The 16,733-nt window shown below is 55.6% G+C and overlaps 1 protein-coding gene across 3 annotated transcripts; it reads right to left on the minus strand.

Moving 5' to 3' along the window:
• Positions 1–9,453: 9,453 nt before the first annotated feature.
• Positions 9,454–16,334, minus strand: TMEM74B (transmembrane protein 74B). Of its 3 annotated transcripts, none has more exons than XM_081290238.1 (2): positions 12,480–12,585; positions 9,454–12,112 (listed from the first exon to the last, which is right to left on the minus strand). In XM_081290238.1, exon 2 carries the CDS (start codon positions 12,069–12,071, stop codon positions 11,373–11,375), a length of 699 nt encoding a protein of 232 aa, XP_081146364.1. In that variant the 5' UTR covers positions 12,072–12,112; positions 12,480–12,585; the 3' UTR covers positions 9,454–11,372. The 3 variants fall into 3 exon arrangements, with proteins under 3 accessions (XP_081146364.1, XP_081146363.1, XP_081146362.1); XM_081290237.1 differs by lacking the exon at positions 12,480–12,585 and adding an exon at positions 15,620–15,769 and having other exon boundaries at positions 9,455–12,112; XM_081290236.1 differs by lacking the exon at positions 12,480–12,585 and adding an exon at positions 15,862–16,334 and having other exon boundaries at positions 9,456–12,112.
• Between the last annotated feature and the right edge of the window lie 399 nt (positions 16,335–16,733).

The raw sequence follows: 16,733 nt of genomic DNA on the forward strand, positions 1-16,733 counted from the left end.
ATGTCTTCCACAGCAGCCCATCATTTCACATTTCCAATGTGAATGAATGACCGTCCCAATTCCTCCATATCCTTGCCAGCACTTGTTACTCTTCATCTACCTGCTGGTAGCCATCCTAATGGGTGTCAAGTTGGATCTCATGGTTTGTCTTCTGTGTTTTTTAAAACAGAACATTTTGACCCAACCCAAGCAAGGCAGGGCCCAGAGCCACTCACCTTTGGGGAGAAAACTATGGCTTTGATAATAGCCACGCGGGATGACCGTAGCTGGTGAGACAGAGGAGTTGGATTTGACTTTGGGGGACGGTTCCAGGATGGACATGACACAGGACAGACAGGTCCTTTCTCTAGGGAAGTTCCTGTGACCTTTTCAGATCTAGTGATTGACACCATCACTTTTGCTTGAAATTTCATAGTTGATCCCTAGAATAAAGGTCTGGTTCCAAATCATCCACTTTGGTGTGCAAGGGCCACAGCCACTGATCCTGTTTTAGGCTGCATCATCCCATGGCCCTGCTCTTCCTTGGCCTCTCTCCTCCCGAGTTCCTGGAGCTGGCCGTGTTTCTCCTTGTTGTTGCCTGCTTGGGCCTGAGACTCTGCCATTCTCCACTGAAAGTCGTGAGTTTATTAAGGCCTCAACCCCAACAGTACACTATGCTCAAAGCGCAGATGGCCGCACTGGTGGCACATTAGGGAATGGGCAGGAAGTCCCACTCAGCCTCACTCTCTGGAACCAGTTTCCCTCCTGCCTCCCTTTCTGTTGTCCTTAATGACAGTTTCTTTGATCTACGCTTCTCTCCACAGGCGGAAATTAGAATCTGGAGCAGTTCCTACTCTCTCCCCTGGTCTTATCGCACTTTGGTGCAGTTCCAATAAAGACAGGTCCCATGATCAAGGAGAGGAGGGATTCCCCATGTGTACCCCCAGCCTTCTCTGCGTCAGAGTCAGTCGGAGGTGCACGCCTAGAGGCCACTTCAACTTTTATGCTCCAGAGCAGAGTCTTGCCTGCGGGATCCCATCCCCAGGCTTTGTTTGCCCTTGGGATCCCACAACGCAGTTGCACTGGGGGAGGGTCAGAAGGCAAGGGTGGGCAGTGAAGGGTGGCAAGGTCCTGGTGACTGAAGACAGACACTGCAGAGCCAGAAGCAGCAACGACAGGAAGTAGGAGCACCCTCTGGCAGCAGCCAGCGCTGGTGGGAGGTGCTTAGAGAACACCTGCTCATGGCAGTCTAGCAAGACCCTGGGTGGCCACAAGACCCTGGGTGGCCACGTGGATGGTTTTGTTACAGGTGAGCCGTGGAAGGCGAGTGCGAGTGCTTGAGAATCACAGTGTGATGGGGTTCAGAGGGACAGGGAGTAGGAGGGTCCTGTTCAAGTGCTGGTCCTGGGTTTCAGCTGCATAAGCAATTTAGCTTTTTAACCCAAAGGTTGGGGCCAGAAAGCAGCAGGATCCACATCATCATTGCCTTTATCTGAAGAGTGGGAACTCCAGAGCCACACAGCCACTGCCTCCACCTGCACCAGAAAGTGGGTAGCCTTCCTACCACCACCTCAGCCCCACTCAGCTCAGTTCTGAGCTCAAGGCTCAACTGCATGAATGCATCTGGTTGTTGGAACCTACTTCACCTCTCAGACCCTAACAGCAAGAGATCCTAGGAAAATGCCCCTGCTCTCTCTTCCCACCTCTGCATTCCGGAAGATGAAACTGGGACAAATGTCTGGTGAGCCAACCTCCTGTGATCATCAGCACAGGCTGTGACATAAATGGGGACTACAACCTTGCTTGCCCAAGCCTGTCTCCTGAGACATTTGTTCTAAGTACACTTACATCCCAAGTCCCCATCCACACCACCAAAGGAGGGCCTTCAAATCTTTTTTTTTTTTTTAACCACAAATCCTCTTGTGATTCATGGGATCATTCAAGTTTGAGAACTAGGACCGGAAGACTGTCTACATCCTTACTACTAAGCAGCAGCAGAGACGACATTTCCTGAGAACTTGTTAGAAGTTTAGCATTTCGGGCCTCACCCCAGACTCAACTGAATGAGGATCTGCATTTTAACAAGTCCTCCATGTGATTCATATGCACACTAAAGTTTAAGAAACTCAAGTGTACAAACTTTGTTCTTTTCCTTCCTCTGGATATCACATGTAAAGAATTGAGTCACTCAGTCTTCTTGATTGATGGCACGTAATGATTAATGCACATAAGTAACCCCAGTATCCATTCATCCCTTATCCTATGGGTCACACCAATGTGTTTCAAGTATGTCTTTAAATATTCCAGCACCCAGCATGCACTACACCTTCCAATCATGATAATGATGAGATAGTCCCATGTTCTAGTCCAGAAAATGAGGGTTTGGAAAGGTCTGATAATTGCTCAAGGCCAGACAGGGGTCTCAGAATCAGGCAGGTGAGGGTGTGACTCCCAGAACCCCCTTTGACCATGTGCAGCTCCCTCATCTGCAGAATCTGCATCATTGCCCCTTCCTGCAGAATTGGTGCAGGGTCCCACCAATTGTGTCTTATTAGCAGGTGTCAGGGTGCTCGGTGGGTGCCAGCTGCTGCTGCGGTTATACGGATAGGCGAAATGGGGCTCAAGAGAAGACAGCTGCACCCCCCCCACGCCCCGTGCCGGAAGCGGATGTTTAGCAGGCGCCCAGAGTGTTCTGGTCTGTCATCTCATGTAATGCTCTCCACAAACTCAAGGAACACGTGGTCAGCATCCTCGGAGGCACGCTCCTGAGGGCTGGCACATCTGGTTGGCCTGATTCTAAAGCCAGTGCTCTTCTGCCGTGCCCAGACCTCACAACCAGGAAAGGACAGGGCCCAGGGAAAACCCATCCCAGAAACGGGAAAGCCCAGCAGGACCTGTGTGAGCACAGAAAGGTGTCGCGTAGTCCCCAGGAGAATCTAGACTCTGAAATTGGTCCTGTCTGCAAAGTGTTCCTCATGTTCCCAAGGGGCCAGAGCAACAGGGTTAGAAAGGAGCGCCTCAAACCACCCGGCACGACCACAGAGCCACAGGGGAGGCAATGGGTCCCTAAAGCCACTGAGAGGGCGAGCTCCTGAGTGCCTCCCTGGGCCCCAGGGCTGGGCCTGGGCTCTGTGCAGTCCCCTTCACCTGGCCCCAAGGAGTGCTCTCCTTGGCCTTCCGAGTGTAGTGAGATGGAAGCTACTTTTGTTCATAAACAGGTGATAGGACAAGTGCAGAGCAGATGAGGGACAGTGACTTTCCCAAGGCCACAAAGACCATAGAAATCCTGGCTTCGAACCCAAGAATTCCCCAGGAAACACTGAGTAACAAAAATAGAAGGGTTCTCCTCCTGGCTGCCCCCTCTCCCTCGCTGGACTGTTAGGAAGCGCTGTACTGCTTCAGCACCCTGGTCAGCACCCACCACCCATGAAGCCTGGGAGGCCTGTGGACCAAGTTAAGCCAAACTGTCCATGCCCCCCAATAAGATGGCCCACTTCTGGTGACAGGCAGACATCCCCCAGAGGAGAGGACTGCACCTACTAGTCCTGCCTCCAGTTCAGAGCCCCCCCTTTCCCTCCCCTCTGGATACACCTGTAGGAGCAGTTTCATCTTTCCCCTTCTTGTTCCCATGACAATGGTCAAGGTGGGCAGGAGGCTTGAGCCATGGTGACTCCAAGCTCCTGTCCCCTGTGGCTCCATCTGTAGAGTGGAGGTGAGGGTGGGCTTGACTCCCAGAGCCTGCCCATGTGAGACTCCATGGCTCTGAGTGGGCCTCAGGCCTGCCCAGCAGTACCCCGCACAGGGCTTCCTAATTAAGATAGACCACAGGCCTCCGAGTGGCAGCCACAGCCCAGATCTGCCACAAAGCTGCTCCGACTGGCCTTTGTGTTATTAAGATGCATGATGGCATATTAGTCGATTTTGAGTTGTGACTGATGTTCATCAGGGGTGTGACCTTTGACAAGTCACAACCCACCTGTGCCAAAGCTTCCTCATCTGTAATCTGGAGGTGATGTCGTGAAGTGTAGATGAGATGAAAGATGTGCAGACAAAGAAGAGGGCCTGGCACACAAAGAGCACTGCGTGTTGTTTAAGAAGTTAATTGTTTAATGTGTGAAGTTTCTGTCCAGGGAACAAACACGCAGTGTATCCTTTTCATCCAACCAAGTGCTGTCAAATCCCCCTTCCATCTTGACACCTAGGGCTCAACCAATAGCTAACTGGTCCCTTTAATTTAAAATACAGTTCAGGCAAACTTCCCGACTCATCTGGTTCCAAGAGGTCCCCTCTGACCTCTTCTGGATCCTAGCTCCTCCAGGGTGGCAGGTGGGGATGAAGAGGGACAAAAGCCACGTGTCTTTTCATTCCTACTAGTTTTTTTGGACTTGGGGAGAGGAAGTTCTGTTTTGCCGCTGGGTCTCCAGGGGACTGACTGCATACTGGGCAAGAGCTTCCCCCTGGATCCTCAGAGAGGCCTGGAGGTCTCCGTCCAGTTGGCCAGAGACTCACAGCCCCGCAGCTGGGTACAGTCACCTGTGCACGCCACAGCTTCCAGCCTCCTGTCACCTACCTGTATCAATACTTGGGTCCCAAGAACAACAGAGCCATCCACTTCCCTTCCAGGGCCTCTGAGCTCCAGGAGGGAGTGCAGGACTACCTTCCCCACTGACCACACCAGCCTGCCTGCAAGCAGCCAGAGCCCCTCCCCTGGGCCTCCCACCCCAGGAATCCTCCAGGTCAGAACAGACTTTGTTTCCATATTTGCAAACACCCGGGCTGTAGAAGAAGCAGCTGGAGCCTTCTGGGAGTTCTCTCCTCGTGCTTCCATCTGTTGCTGAATCTCCGAAACCGGCACAAAGTAGCTGCTCAAATCTTTGTCAAAAGAAAGAAGGAGGGATGCTTGGATGGGTGACCCTCAAGTGGCTGTGGGGAGGTAGAGGCCAGCCCCCACTTGAGGGTATCCCATCTCTGGTGAATGATTTAGTCAGCCCTGGGGGAGGGGAGGGGGATGCAGGCCTGGCCCCAGCAGGTGGCAGCTCATTGGCCCAGCTTGGCCTCAGCCACAATTCTCAGGCTGTGGGATAATCCCTTTCAGCGACCTTGTACCCACACAAAGTCCAGCTGTCCAGCTGCTCTGGAAAAACCAGGCGCTCTGACAACCGCTGGGCCACAGCCAGGCCAGCGCTGGAGCGGCCCCTCTAATCCTGCCACCGAGCCCACAGCCGCCTGCTGTGTTCCTTAATTCACCTGCTGAGCCCTGAAACCATTTGCACTCCCAGCCTCAGCCTTAATCTCTGGTGGGGGAGGGTGGGGACTCTGGGGAGAGTTCCATGGCAGACCCATGAGTCAGCAGTAGTGACAGCTCACCTCTGGGTGCCTAAACCCGCGAGTGGCTTCAATGAAAGATGAGGACACAGGAATCAAAAAGAGGAGGAGGATGTGAGAGATTGAAAGAGGGGAAGAAAGAAAAGATGGGGAGGGAGAAAGATGGGTGTCGCTGAAGGCTGTTGGCCTGAGTCAGTGCTGGCTCAGACACGGTGCCCGGTGCCACCGGGAAGAGGTTGGCATGGCAGCCGCCTTCTTCCCTGGGGCTCCTGCTCTCCGGGGCCAGCACTCAGCAGGAAGGCTGGCTGCTGAGAGTCCCTTCACTCACTCCCCTTCACCCAGGCCCAGGAGATCTGCGCTGCTGCCTCCCCGTGGTGGCCCAGAGGCCACGTGGGTACAGGCTTCTGTCTTCTAGCCCCAGTGGGAGCCCTAAGAGGAGGGCTGGGGGTGCTGGAGTCCACAATGCCAGGGTCACCCTATATAGTGCATGTGACAGTTGAAGATTCTTCCTGCCACACACATCTGCGACTATCCTGGGGCAGACAGAGACCCCTTCCCGTGTGCCTTGCATGTTCCTTGCGTCATGGTAACCCTGTGACCTGAGCACTGTGGTGCCCCCTTCTGCTTCTGCTGCTGCTGAAACTCAGCACCCACGATGTCCTTCCTCGGGCCTCGTGTCACACCTGCACAGAGCCTGTCCCTTCCTCAGAGGGACACACCTGGCTGTCGAGGGCACTGCCTGTGCTGTTCCCCTCTGCCTGGATACCTGTGCTTCTCTCACTGTCACCTCATCAGTATCCCCAGCTCCATCCTCTGCACACCCTCCCACAGCCCCTGGGCACCCTCCGTCACAACAGCAATCACCAAGTAGCCAAAGGACAGGATCATGTGTGCCCACCATGCCCGGGCCAGAGGAGAAGGCAGATGAGGTGTGGATGGATGGACGAACATGCATGGGTAACTTTGCCAAGAAGTTAGAAGCGCCAAGTCCTGTGCTGAGTGCTATCCAGGCAACCTCCTCCCTCGCTGCTCGCAGAAGCCTTATGGGGAAGACGCTGTCGCTGTTGTGAGCCCTGCTGTTTTACAATAAGGAAACAGGCAACGAGGTAGTAACAACCACTGAGCACCCAGCAGTCCGCCTCTGGAGGCAGTACCCCTGCACTCTCCCTGATGGACCCACCGCAGGGGCCCCGCCTCCCATGGCTCTGAGACTTGCATGGGGTGGAAGCTGGGCAGCACTTGCCCTCTGGGGGAAAGAAGGTGGGAATTCCACTCTCCTCTGCACCATTCAGATGTCCTGGTCCTCGCATCTGCTCAGCCCAGTCCAGGAGGAGAATGATGTGGGCATTTGGGGCAAAGACAGGAAGACACAGCAAGACCCGCTAGGTTCTGGCCACTGGGGCCTTGACCTTTGAAAGGAAGGGTTTGGGCAACTTCTTAACTAAATCCAACCCAACTCTATTATGACCTGTCCCTGAAGATACCCCAACACCTGACCAGTAAAGGCTAACTCAGCTGCACTCACAGGGAGTGCCCTACCCTGCAACTCCACAAGATCACCGCAATGTGAGAATCTACCTTCCAGGAGCGGAAGGAGTCCACTTCCAGGAGAAACCAACAGGCCATGGACGGCCCTTTCCGCCTTGGTCAGGGTACCCACACCCCACCTTCCTCCACAGAACCCCACCTGGGGGCTCCTTCCTGCCCCTGGACACAGGGCGCCATGCTGTCAACTTTGGCAAGGCCCCTGCCTGTGTTTCTTGGCCCCCAGCCCCTGGTGAAGAAGAGCAAGAAGATTTTGTTTTCCTCTGGAAAAGCAGAGAGGTGGCTCTGTTTACCCACAGACCCATTGGGAAGGGGTGACCACAGGACCTGGCTGGCCTGGTTCCCAGGATCACAGTCACCTCTCACAATGCCAGGGTGGAAGTGCTCCTGGACACCTCTCTTACACCCCGAGTTGGGGGAGCAGGAAGGACACCTGAGAGCAGCCTGGCCAGGGGAGGGGACACGTGGCTGCTGCTGAGAGGCCAGCATGCTGGGAGCCGCACAGCCTGTGGCTGGTGGGGAAAGAGAACCGTCTTCAGTCATCCAGGGGACGCACTGGCTTGGAGCCGCTCTCCCAGAGCGCGTGTCCTTGGCTTCTGAGCAAGGTCAGGCAAGCTGTGTGTGTGTCTGCCGCCCTTGCACAGGCGTGCACTCATGCTCATGTGCTCACGTGTGTGCAGATGTGTCCATGCGGAGAGGAGGACATTTTAAAGAGAATCCTAATAATACTGTTCCCCAAGAAAGGGAGCAACAATGACGCGGCTCGGCAGCCGGCCTCTTCAGCTGGGAGACCCGCAGGAGCCTGAGGTGGGTGGGCACAGGTGATGGCAGACACCAGGTTTTCATTCATCAGTGAGCCCCTCTGACTCCTTGGTGCACACGGCTGTACAAGACCCAGAGAGGGGGAGGCAGGTGGGTTCCTAGGGTCCAGTGACAAAATAAGGCCCTTGAACACTCTGGGCAGGCCGCCTTCTGCATCCCTGCATCTCAGCCCTAAACAGGGCTCCAGGAGGCCGGGCAGGGACTGCGGGGCTCTGGGTCCCATGAAGGGACTGCATTCCTTGGCAGGCACAGGGGACTTTGGTTACATTCATCTGTCCCTTCATCAGTGAACACCTACTATGTGCACCAACCAGTTGGTCACAGTGTGAGCGCAGCATGAACTGGTTAGACCAAAATGCCAGCGCTCGTGAAGGCTGCGATCCTGCAGGGGAGGAGTGGGGAGTACAGATGGTCAATAAGAGCAGGACACAGCCTGCTGGGTATCGATCAATGCTTTGCTCTGGACAAAAATAAAGCAGGCAGGAGAAGAGGGAGTGAAGGCGGGGTATGGGGTGTGGTTTTAAACAGAGGGGCCAGTAAAGGTGTCCATGAGAGGGTGGTGTTTACAGAAATCTCCTAAGGAGGTGAGGGAGTGGGGCTTGCAGTATTGAGGGGAGGAGCCTTCTAAGCCAAGAAGCAGCTAGTGCAAAGGCCCTGGGTGGGAGTGCCAGGCAAGGTTGAGGAACCACAAGGTGATGGTGGCTAGAGGGAAATGAGGTTGGAGAGGCAAAGGGGTCACACAGTGTAGGGCCTTGAGGCCACTGTAGGGAACCGACGCAGGTCTGGGGGACCTGCAGCTTATGGACTTTATGGGAGCATCCTTAAGGAAAAAATTAATCAGAATTGCAAATACAAAAGGCAATTGGGGCCTTGGGAAGGGCTATGCAGGAGAGGGACACAGGCTTTGCCTCTGGCTGTGGGGAGAACTGGGGCCCTTGCCTGGTATGACGGGGACACGGAGGGGAGCTTTGAGTGAAGTGACCAGACCTTTTAACAGGCTTCCTCTAGCTGCCAACTGGCTGATGAGCTGGGGGGATGGAATGGTCAGGAAAGAAAGCCAGACACCAGTGACCAACATGACGGATGAACATGGATCATTCTGAAAGTGGATCTGACAATATCTGCTGGTGGGAGACGCACGAGGAAGGAGAAGGGTTGACCTCCCCCACTACCCCCATGATTCAGGCCTAAACGAGTTAGCGCCAGTCCAGGTGGGAAGCAGAGTGTCCTTGTCAGTGGCCATCCTGATCTGCACCACCTCCACCAGGCAGAGTTTTCATGAAGCCAACTCTGCAAAGAAACCCAAACTCAGAAAGGTAAAGTCACTTACCTAAAGTCACACAGCTGGTAAATGGCACAGCCTGTGTGCAACCCAGGTCTTACCAACTCCAAAACTGCTATCTGTTCGGATACCCCCAGGACAGCAAGGTTGGGGGACCCTAGTAGCTTGTCAGATGCGAAAAGTTCCTGGAGGTGAGGAGGGCCTCTTCCAGCAACCACAGGGGCCTCTGGGATATTACCACAGCTGGCCCCTAGGAACTTACAAAGAAAATTCTCAGCACTCCACCCCCACCCCCTCGACTCCTTCCTAAACCTGTTTCTGACCCACTGGTGAGGAGATCTCAGCTGCAATCTTGAGGAAATGTTTCTGGCATCTCTCGAATTTTCTTAATTTGCTGACAAGGTAATGATTGCTTTGCTCCATTACAAACGTTTTCTAAAGGAGTTTCCACATTAGAATGCAAAGCAGGCTTCTCTGGCTTGGAGAAAACCTGAGATTTAATCTTCTACTACATTTAGCCCCTAAATACAATTCATTGCATTTAAACTGATAGGAATTGATGGTCCCAGATGCGTCTTCTCAACAGGTTTAGTAACCAAATGAGTCCCCCACTGTCTTAGTAATCCACAGGGCTTGGGTTGATATTTTTATTATTATCATTATGGATTTGAAAAGCCTCAGCCCATCATTTGGGGCGTCCAATCCTACTGTCGTTCACCTTGCCTGGCTCACCACCTTCTGTGGCTTCTCCTTGCTTGGAACTTGGGAGAGATGACACATCCGTGGGAGCCCAGGGGATGGTGACCCTTTCACCATCTTGGCCTTTGTTCTTTGTGACACCCCAACAGAACCTGGGAAGCCAAGCTAAAGGATCTTTGTCCTCTCCAGCCCTCCCCAGCCCCCTTCTCCTGACAGAAACTGCCAACAGGAGCAGATATTTGATCCGTCTCAGAAGCTGTGATCTCATGCCGCCCAGATGTTCCACTCACTGGACTAAAGGCTCCTGTTACGGGTAATCAGGGGCCCTGGATCCCCTAGAGACCCCACGCCTACCCCATCCTCCCACCCCCCAGACAATGAGAATTCCCAGCCCACATGGCCAACTGACACGGAGTAAGTGGACCCACTCAGCCGCAGGGGGCTCACGGAAATGACCCCTTAGAGTCTTCATACCAGGGCCTAAGAAGGCAGGTACGCTCAAAGCCCTCTAGAGCCATTTGGGCTGAACGATGCCTCCCCTCAAATTCTCAAATGCCTGTATCTCCTTGTTCCTGTCTCATCAAGAGTTTAGAAAGTATGGAAGGAGCTCGGAAACATTCCGCAAGCCAAAGAGAACAAATGTTCACCAACAGGACTGAGCGTGCCTGCTCTCCCCCCAGATCAACTGTGGCTACACTTGACTAGTGAGAGGGTAAGTGGGAGGTGACAAACTCAGTGTTTAAAACAAACAAAAAAATTTTTTTTCTGCAATTAGCATGAGGTCAGACCCAAGAGACAATGCTATTAAGGAGGGTTGGTGAATAAGGGCACATCAGATACCACAAAGTCGTCACACTTTCTTTTCTGAAAGATTCTCTGTATCCCCAAGAATGGGTAGAAACAGCGCTTCTAACTTTGCAAAATGTGCTACCACAGAAAATTAGTCACTACAGGAAATTAGACCCCCAGACCAAAAGCAGGTTTGTGGCACACGGTGGGGTTTGACCCACACTGACTAAGGCGCTCTTCAGCAGGACAGTGAGAACTGCTGGCCGCCTGACAGTGGCGGTCACAGAGGAGAGGCCAGAAAAACGGCATGGAGAAGGATCAGTGCCTGGCAGACACCCTCCTCCTGCAAAGGGTGCCCAGAGGCAGAGACCGCCCATTTCCAGGGCAGAAATGGCCGGAGAGATCATCCAGTCCAACCCCTCACTTTACAGACAGAGCCGCTGAAGCCTGGAGAGGACAGGTCACGGTTCAGTCAGTTGGGATACAACAGGGGGGTCACCCGAATGCTGGCTTCTCCCCTCACCATGAAACCACCTCCCACCTTAGATGGTGGGAGCTCAAAGGAGCCCCCTCCAAGATCACCCAACATCTTCAGCTAGCCCATGAGGACAGTGGAGGTCCCAGAATTCCCCACAGCATAAGAACAGGACGAGCCACCTTTCACATGGCTCCCCACCCTTGGACGTGCCAAGAAACCTCATCTTCCAAGAGCAGGGCTTTCCAAACTTTGTATTCTTAGCAACAGAACCCTAAGCAAGACCTTGAACTGCAGAACCTGCCTGAGCCGGCTGCCCTGGGCTTCCCCTCCGCACCCAAGACCCCCCAGCCCCCTAGAGCTGGGCCCTTTATGGGGAGCTCAGTTTGAAGCCCCAGGCCTCTGGGGGCCTTGGAGCCCGGAGCTAAGGCAGCCGGAAAGGGGGGGGGCTCTTCCTTAAGACCCCTGGAGGGCGTGGCTGGGCTCTGACACCTGGACCACCTCGTTCTCCACCAGGGCCTGGCCCCCGTCGCCATTGAGCTGTCTCATGCGCAGGTTGATGGAGCCGTAAGTCTTCCGGGAGCCCCTGCCGGGGACCAGGGCCCGCCGGCGGTACAGCTCTCCCTTGCACAGGGAGACCATGAGCAGCGCGGAGAGCAGCATGCCGCCCACCGTGAGCAGCCCCAGGCCCGCGATGATGCACTTGTCCAGGTGGGAGCCCAGGCGGGCGTAGTACATCTCCAGCCGCTCCATCTCCCTTGCCGTCACCGTGTCCGGGTTGACGCGGGCCTCGCGGGGGATGGCGTAGGCTGTCACCACTAGGAGGATCCCAGTCACCAGGAAAACCAGGGCCGAAACGAAGCCATAATCCACAGGGCGGCTCACGGGCTCCAGGCCCGGCCCCTCCTCTGAACGCAGGGACAGGTCGTCCCGCTGGGACCGGGGCAGTGAGGGGACGCCCCCCAGAGGACTGGGAGAGCTGTCCGGTCTGGCATCCCTGGGGTTTTGGAAACGGGTCTCATGCTCCTCCAAGGAGAAGCTGGCATTGTCGACGCCTGCCCTGGATGGGGCCGCGGGGCCCAGGGGAGCTGGTCTCCTTGGGACCTGGGGACCACTGCTCAGTGTCTTCAGTTCCAGACCAGGGGGAGATGCCATTGGGAAGGAGGGCCCCAGCTCATCCCTTGGCCCCTTGGCAGCTAGAAGAGAAAACAGAAAGTCAGCTGAATTTAACCAATCTCTACCAAGTCCCTGCCTGTGCCACCGTTGACCTCTGGGCACAGCCCCCCTCCCCCACTGGGGGAGCTCACCACACCAAAGAGGATGGGGGGATGGGACAATGACAGAGCAGTGACAGAGCAGTGTGATCCACGCTAGGGTTCCGCTCCATCACTGGCTGGTGGGAAATTCACTTAGGCTCTCTGGGCCTCAGTTTCCCCACCTATAAAATGACAATACTACCACTTCCTCCTACTTCACAGGGCTTAAACAGGGACTGAGACAACCCATATAAAGCACTCAGTAGAGTAAGTGCGTGCCCAGTAAGCATTAGTGACGAGCCATTACCATGATGGAGAAATTCAGACTGAGTGGCTATCAGGTTCAAATCCCAGCTTCACCACTTGAGCTTAGACATGTGATGCAAGCTCCTCTGCAGACTCACTGTTCTCACCTGTAAAATGGGAATAAACAAATGCTCCCCCCCAATGGTGGTTGTGAGGCTTTCATCAAATAATGCACACAAGGGCTGGGGCTGGGGCTCAGCGGCAGAGCGCTTGCCTGGTACATGTGAGGCACTGGGTTCGATCCTCAGCACCATATGAAAATAAATAAATAAAATAAAGACCATGTATAACTAAAAAAAAAAAAATGTTTAAAAAATAATGCACACAAGGCCTTGGCCACTTGAAGAAGTGGGCGCTGTTGTGTGTTAGGAAGAAGATGGGAGTGGGGGCGGGGGTCATGGTGGAGACCAAGAAGAGAAAGGAGGGGATGCTTCCAGGAGTTGGTGGCATTTGAAAGCCAGATTCAGAGGAAGAAAGGGAAATTCTGCATCAATGAGGGGGGTGAGAGCTTTCTGGAAGAGAGAAGGGTGCCTTGGAGGTCAGCGGGAGCTAGTTCATAGAAGACTCTGAAAACCAGGCCAAGGAGCTAGCGAGAAATAGGCAGGCAGGTACTGGAGCAGGGCGTGCTGGGGTGTGCAGGGGTCCAGGACAGATGGTCCAGAAGGTAACAGCATCCAGCAAGAAAGCCAACAGGTGGGGACTGGCTGGGGGGGCAGAGTGGGGCGGACTTGAAAGCCACTACTGAGGTCAAAGTCAAATGCCTCAGGGGAGGCCTGGACAGGAGGGTTGGGAGAGGGAGGTGAGAAGGGGGTACTCTCTGGGCTGCAAAGAGGAGACACCCCACCAAGGACCTGAACACCACTATACAGATAGACACACAGAACATGTGCATTCCCATCCCAGGATACCCAGGGCCATATTTGGCTCGCCAAAGTTCTGCTCTGCTTTGTTTCTGGTCTTTTCATTTGTTTTTGGTGCATTTGTTGCCAATACACAAAAAAGCAAAAGGTTGACATTTTAAACTTTGGATTCCTGGCTTCTCTTGAGAAATGGAAGAATCTGGGCATCTCAGGTCTCCATCCCCTCCCAACTCTCTGCTTGACTGGGTAATGGGGTCCTCTCTTAGGCACAGCAAGTCTCTCTCCCACAGCTCCCGCCTCAGTCCCCTTCCTTGGCTGTCATGTGTCCTACCTGATCCCACAGGAGAATCATGCTTTTCTGTTTACAAGCTGATAATCTGAGGGTACATGCACCCAGGGGGCCGGGCACACAATCCCCACACAGCACAGAGACCCCCAGATGCAAAGCAGCTCCAATGCATCTACACACACACTCATAAACACTCTTCTCTGCATTCGTAGGCTGTTTATTCTCTGATGCCCTGTGGTTCTGCATGTGCGGAGTGCGTTTTTGAATATGAGCAAATGAATGAAATAAGAATGAATGAAATGAACAGAGGGATGAATAAAACTCCAAGGGTCCAGCACAAAAGGGACATTTTTCAATCTCTCTGACCTTCCTTCCAATATGGACTTACAACACACATCTCCCTTTAGCACATACAGGGCCTTTCATCTGAGTACAAATCCTCTTTCTACTCACAACCCACTTCTATACTACATTCCTCTTTCTAGAGTTCCAATTTTATAAACGCTTACTGAGCCTCCACTACCTGTTGGGCCCTGTACCGGGCACTTCACTTACAAGTATCACCCATAACCGCCTCCAGCCCTGGATCAGGAATCACTATCTCCAACTTATAAAACAAGGCCGAGATTCCATCCCATGTACGTGAGGGATCAGGAATTGAATGCAGGTTTCCTAAGAATTATCATCCCCCATAAACCTTCAAAGCCACTCACTCCTAGGCAGGTGGTGACACCCCATACTCCTATCCTGGCTCCTCCAGCAGGAACACTTAGACCCTCCACTTGGTCCAACTGTCTAACAGCCACCATGAGCATCCAGAGGACAGTGATACGTCTGAATTTCACCTGGGTCCAGTCACTTCCCAGGGAATAGACAAAGAGGACAGAAGCGCTGGTTGGCTTGTTACTCAACACCAAAAGCCACAAATGGCCCCCAGAAGGTGCTACTTGGTCTTCAGATGTGGTACCCACTCACCAGGCCATCAGCACCTTCAACAGAACTGTGTCCCAAATGGACACATGATGACTCCATGTCCCAGAGGAAATATGAAGCACCCAAATTCTTGGTAAGGGACTCTCCTTCACCCACCAGGAAACCCCAAACTCATTCCTTAGGATGCCCAGTGTGGGGGCAGAGAAAAAAGACCCACCCCCAGCATCAGAATGTCACTCTCAATCAAGGGTTCAGAAGCCCACAAGGCCATGCGCAATGACCCAAACATAAGCACAGACACAAATATTGTACCCACAGATTGTACCCCAGAACCATGCCAGTTACTCCAATTTCATCTGAAGTTGGACAGGCCCTGAAAGACACACCCCAGTTCCATATTCAATCCCCTGGGGGTGGTTCCCACAGCAGTCCCCACAGACCCAGTAAGAGCAGTGAGACCCACAGATCCATGGGTCACTCTGGTACCCCCGAGGGGGAAGAACTGGTTATAGAAAGAGAGAAAAGAAAGAAATGGAGAGTTTCCCAGTAGGGCTGCTGAGACTCAAGCCTGATCCGCCAAGACCTGCCTGGGCCCAGCACCCCACCCATGGCGCACACTGACACCCAGGGAGACGGACGCACAGCGAGGATGGGTGAAGCTCCACAACACCCAATCGATAGTCACACGCATGAGTTGTACACAAAGCCTGAGGGCGCGCAGACACGCACACGCTGTCCACGCTGTTATACCCAAAGTTCCGCGCAGGAAGCCCGGCAGCTGGGCGACCACCGCGCCCGCGCGCCCGCCACCCGCAGCTCACACCCCCTGCTCCTGCCCTTGACCGCGAACGCCGCGGGCGGCCCAGGCCAGACCCTGCCGGGCAGCGCCCGCAGCAGGGCGGCCGGGGAGGCCGGGCTGCACCGGCGCTGGCGTGCCCGGGTCCCCTCGCCGCTTGTCCTTCGGCGGGCCGCGAGGTCAGGCTCGCTGTCCTTCGCCAACACGCGCCGGCCCCGGCCTCAGCCTCCGGCCGCCCCCGCAGCCCCCCTCGGCGTGTGTACCTGTGCCCGGCCTCCCCTGCCTCCCCGCGCGGAAGCGAAGGGCGCCGGGAGGCCGGCGGGCGAGGTGCGTCCTCCCCGGCGCCTACCCGCCTCCCCGCGACCGGAGCCGCCCGCCAGCCCGCCGGCCGGGGGCTCGGCTGCAGCGCAGCCCGGGAGCGCGCGGGCCTGGCCGCCGCCGCCCGGTCCTCCCTGGTTCCCGCCCCCTTCCCGCCCGGCCCGAGCCCCCGGCGAGAAGCACGTACCTGCTCGCGCCGCGCGGGGCTACACCGCGGCGGTGGCGACCGCTGGGGCGGGGTGGCGGGGTCCGGGGAGGTAGCGACAGGGAAGGGGCGGGAGCCGGGATTCTCCGGCGCCGCGGATCGAGCTCCGCCCTTGGCCGGCGAGGGCGCCCGGAGAGTTAGCACGGGGAGGGACCGGGAGACCGGTGGGGGACGGGGGCGAAGGCAGGGGGGTGCCAGCCCATCCTCCTCCCCTCCCCTTAGGGCACTTCTGTACCGCCAGCGCCTGGGCTGCGGGAACCCGAGCTGGAGTCCCCGGTCCCAGGGCTCGGGGGCGGGGCGGGGGGAGGGGCTGGAGAAGACCCCTCCCCCGCCGCTGGGGAGCCCCCACTGCGCCAAAGCCAGGAGCGACCCCCGCACCCTCCAACACCCGGCCCCAGGTAGGACCCAGGGTCCCCTCTGAGGTCTGCAGTTCTGTAGTCTCCTCCGGCGCTGGAGGCTCGGCGGCTCAAAGGCGCCACCTAGAGGCTGAAAGGAAGCCCTGGCGAGGCCTCCCACCCTTCTTTCTCCGTGGGACCACATAGTGCGCTGCCCAAGAGGGATGGGCTCCTGGGACACTGCTAAAGGCTGCGCACACCCTCGCGCTCCAAGGCCCAGCTGCAGCGCCTCCTCCGCTGGGAAGGCTACCTGGCTGCTTCACACACAGCCTGTCCCCGGGGGCCCTCCATCTGATCTCTCCCCTTGCCTGCCGGAGAACTCTGATCTCTGACCTGCGTGATTTTCTAGTTAAGGGCAGCCCCCTCCATCAGATTGACAACTCCTGCAGAGCAGGGTCCAATCCTGAGCCCCCAGAACCCGGTGTGCAGGTGCGGTGCACAGCTAAGGAGGGAGTGACT

This window comes from Spermophilus citellus (assembly GCF_964194105.1).
Source record: "Spermophilus citellus genome assembly, chromosome: 4".
NCBI lineage: Eukaryota > Metazoa > Chordata > Mammalia > Rodentia > Sciuridae > Spermophilus > Spermophilus citellus.

Excerpts from the sequence above, each read along its gene's own strand:
- TMEM74B (XM_081290238.1), bottom strand. The coding sequence starts at position 12,071 with ATGGCATCTCCCCCTGGTCTGGAACTGAAGACACTGAGCAGTGGTCCC.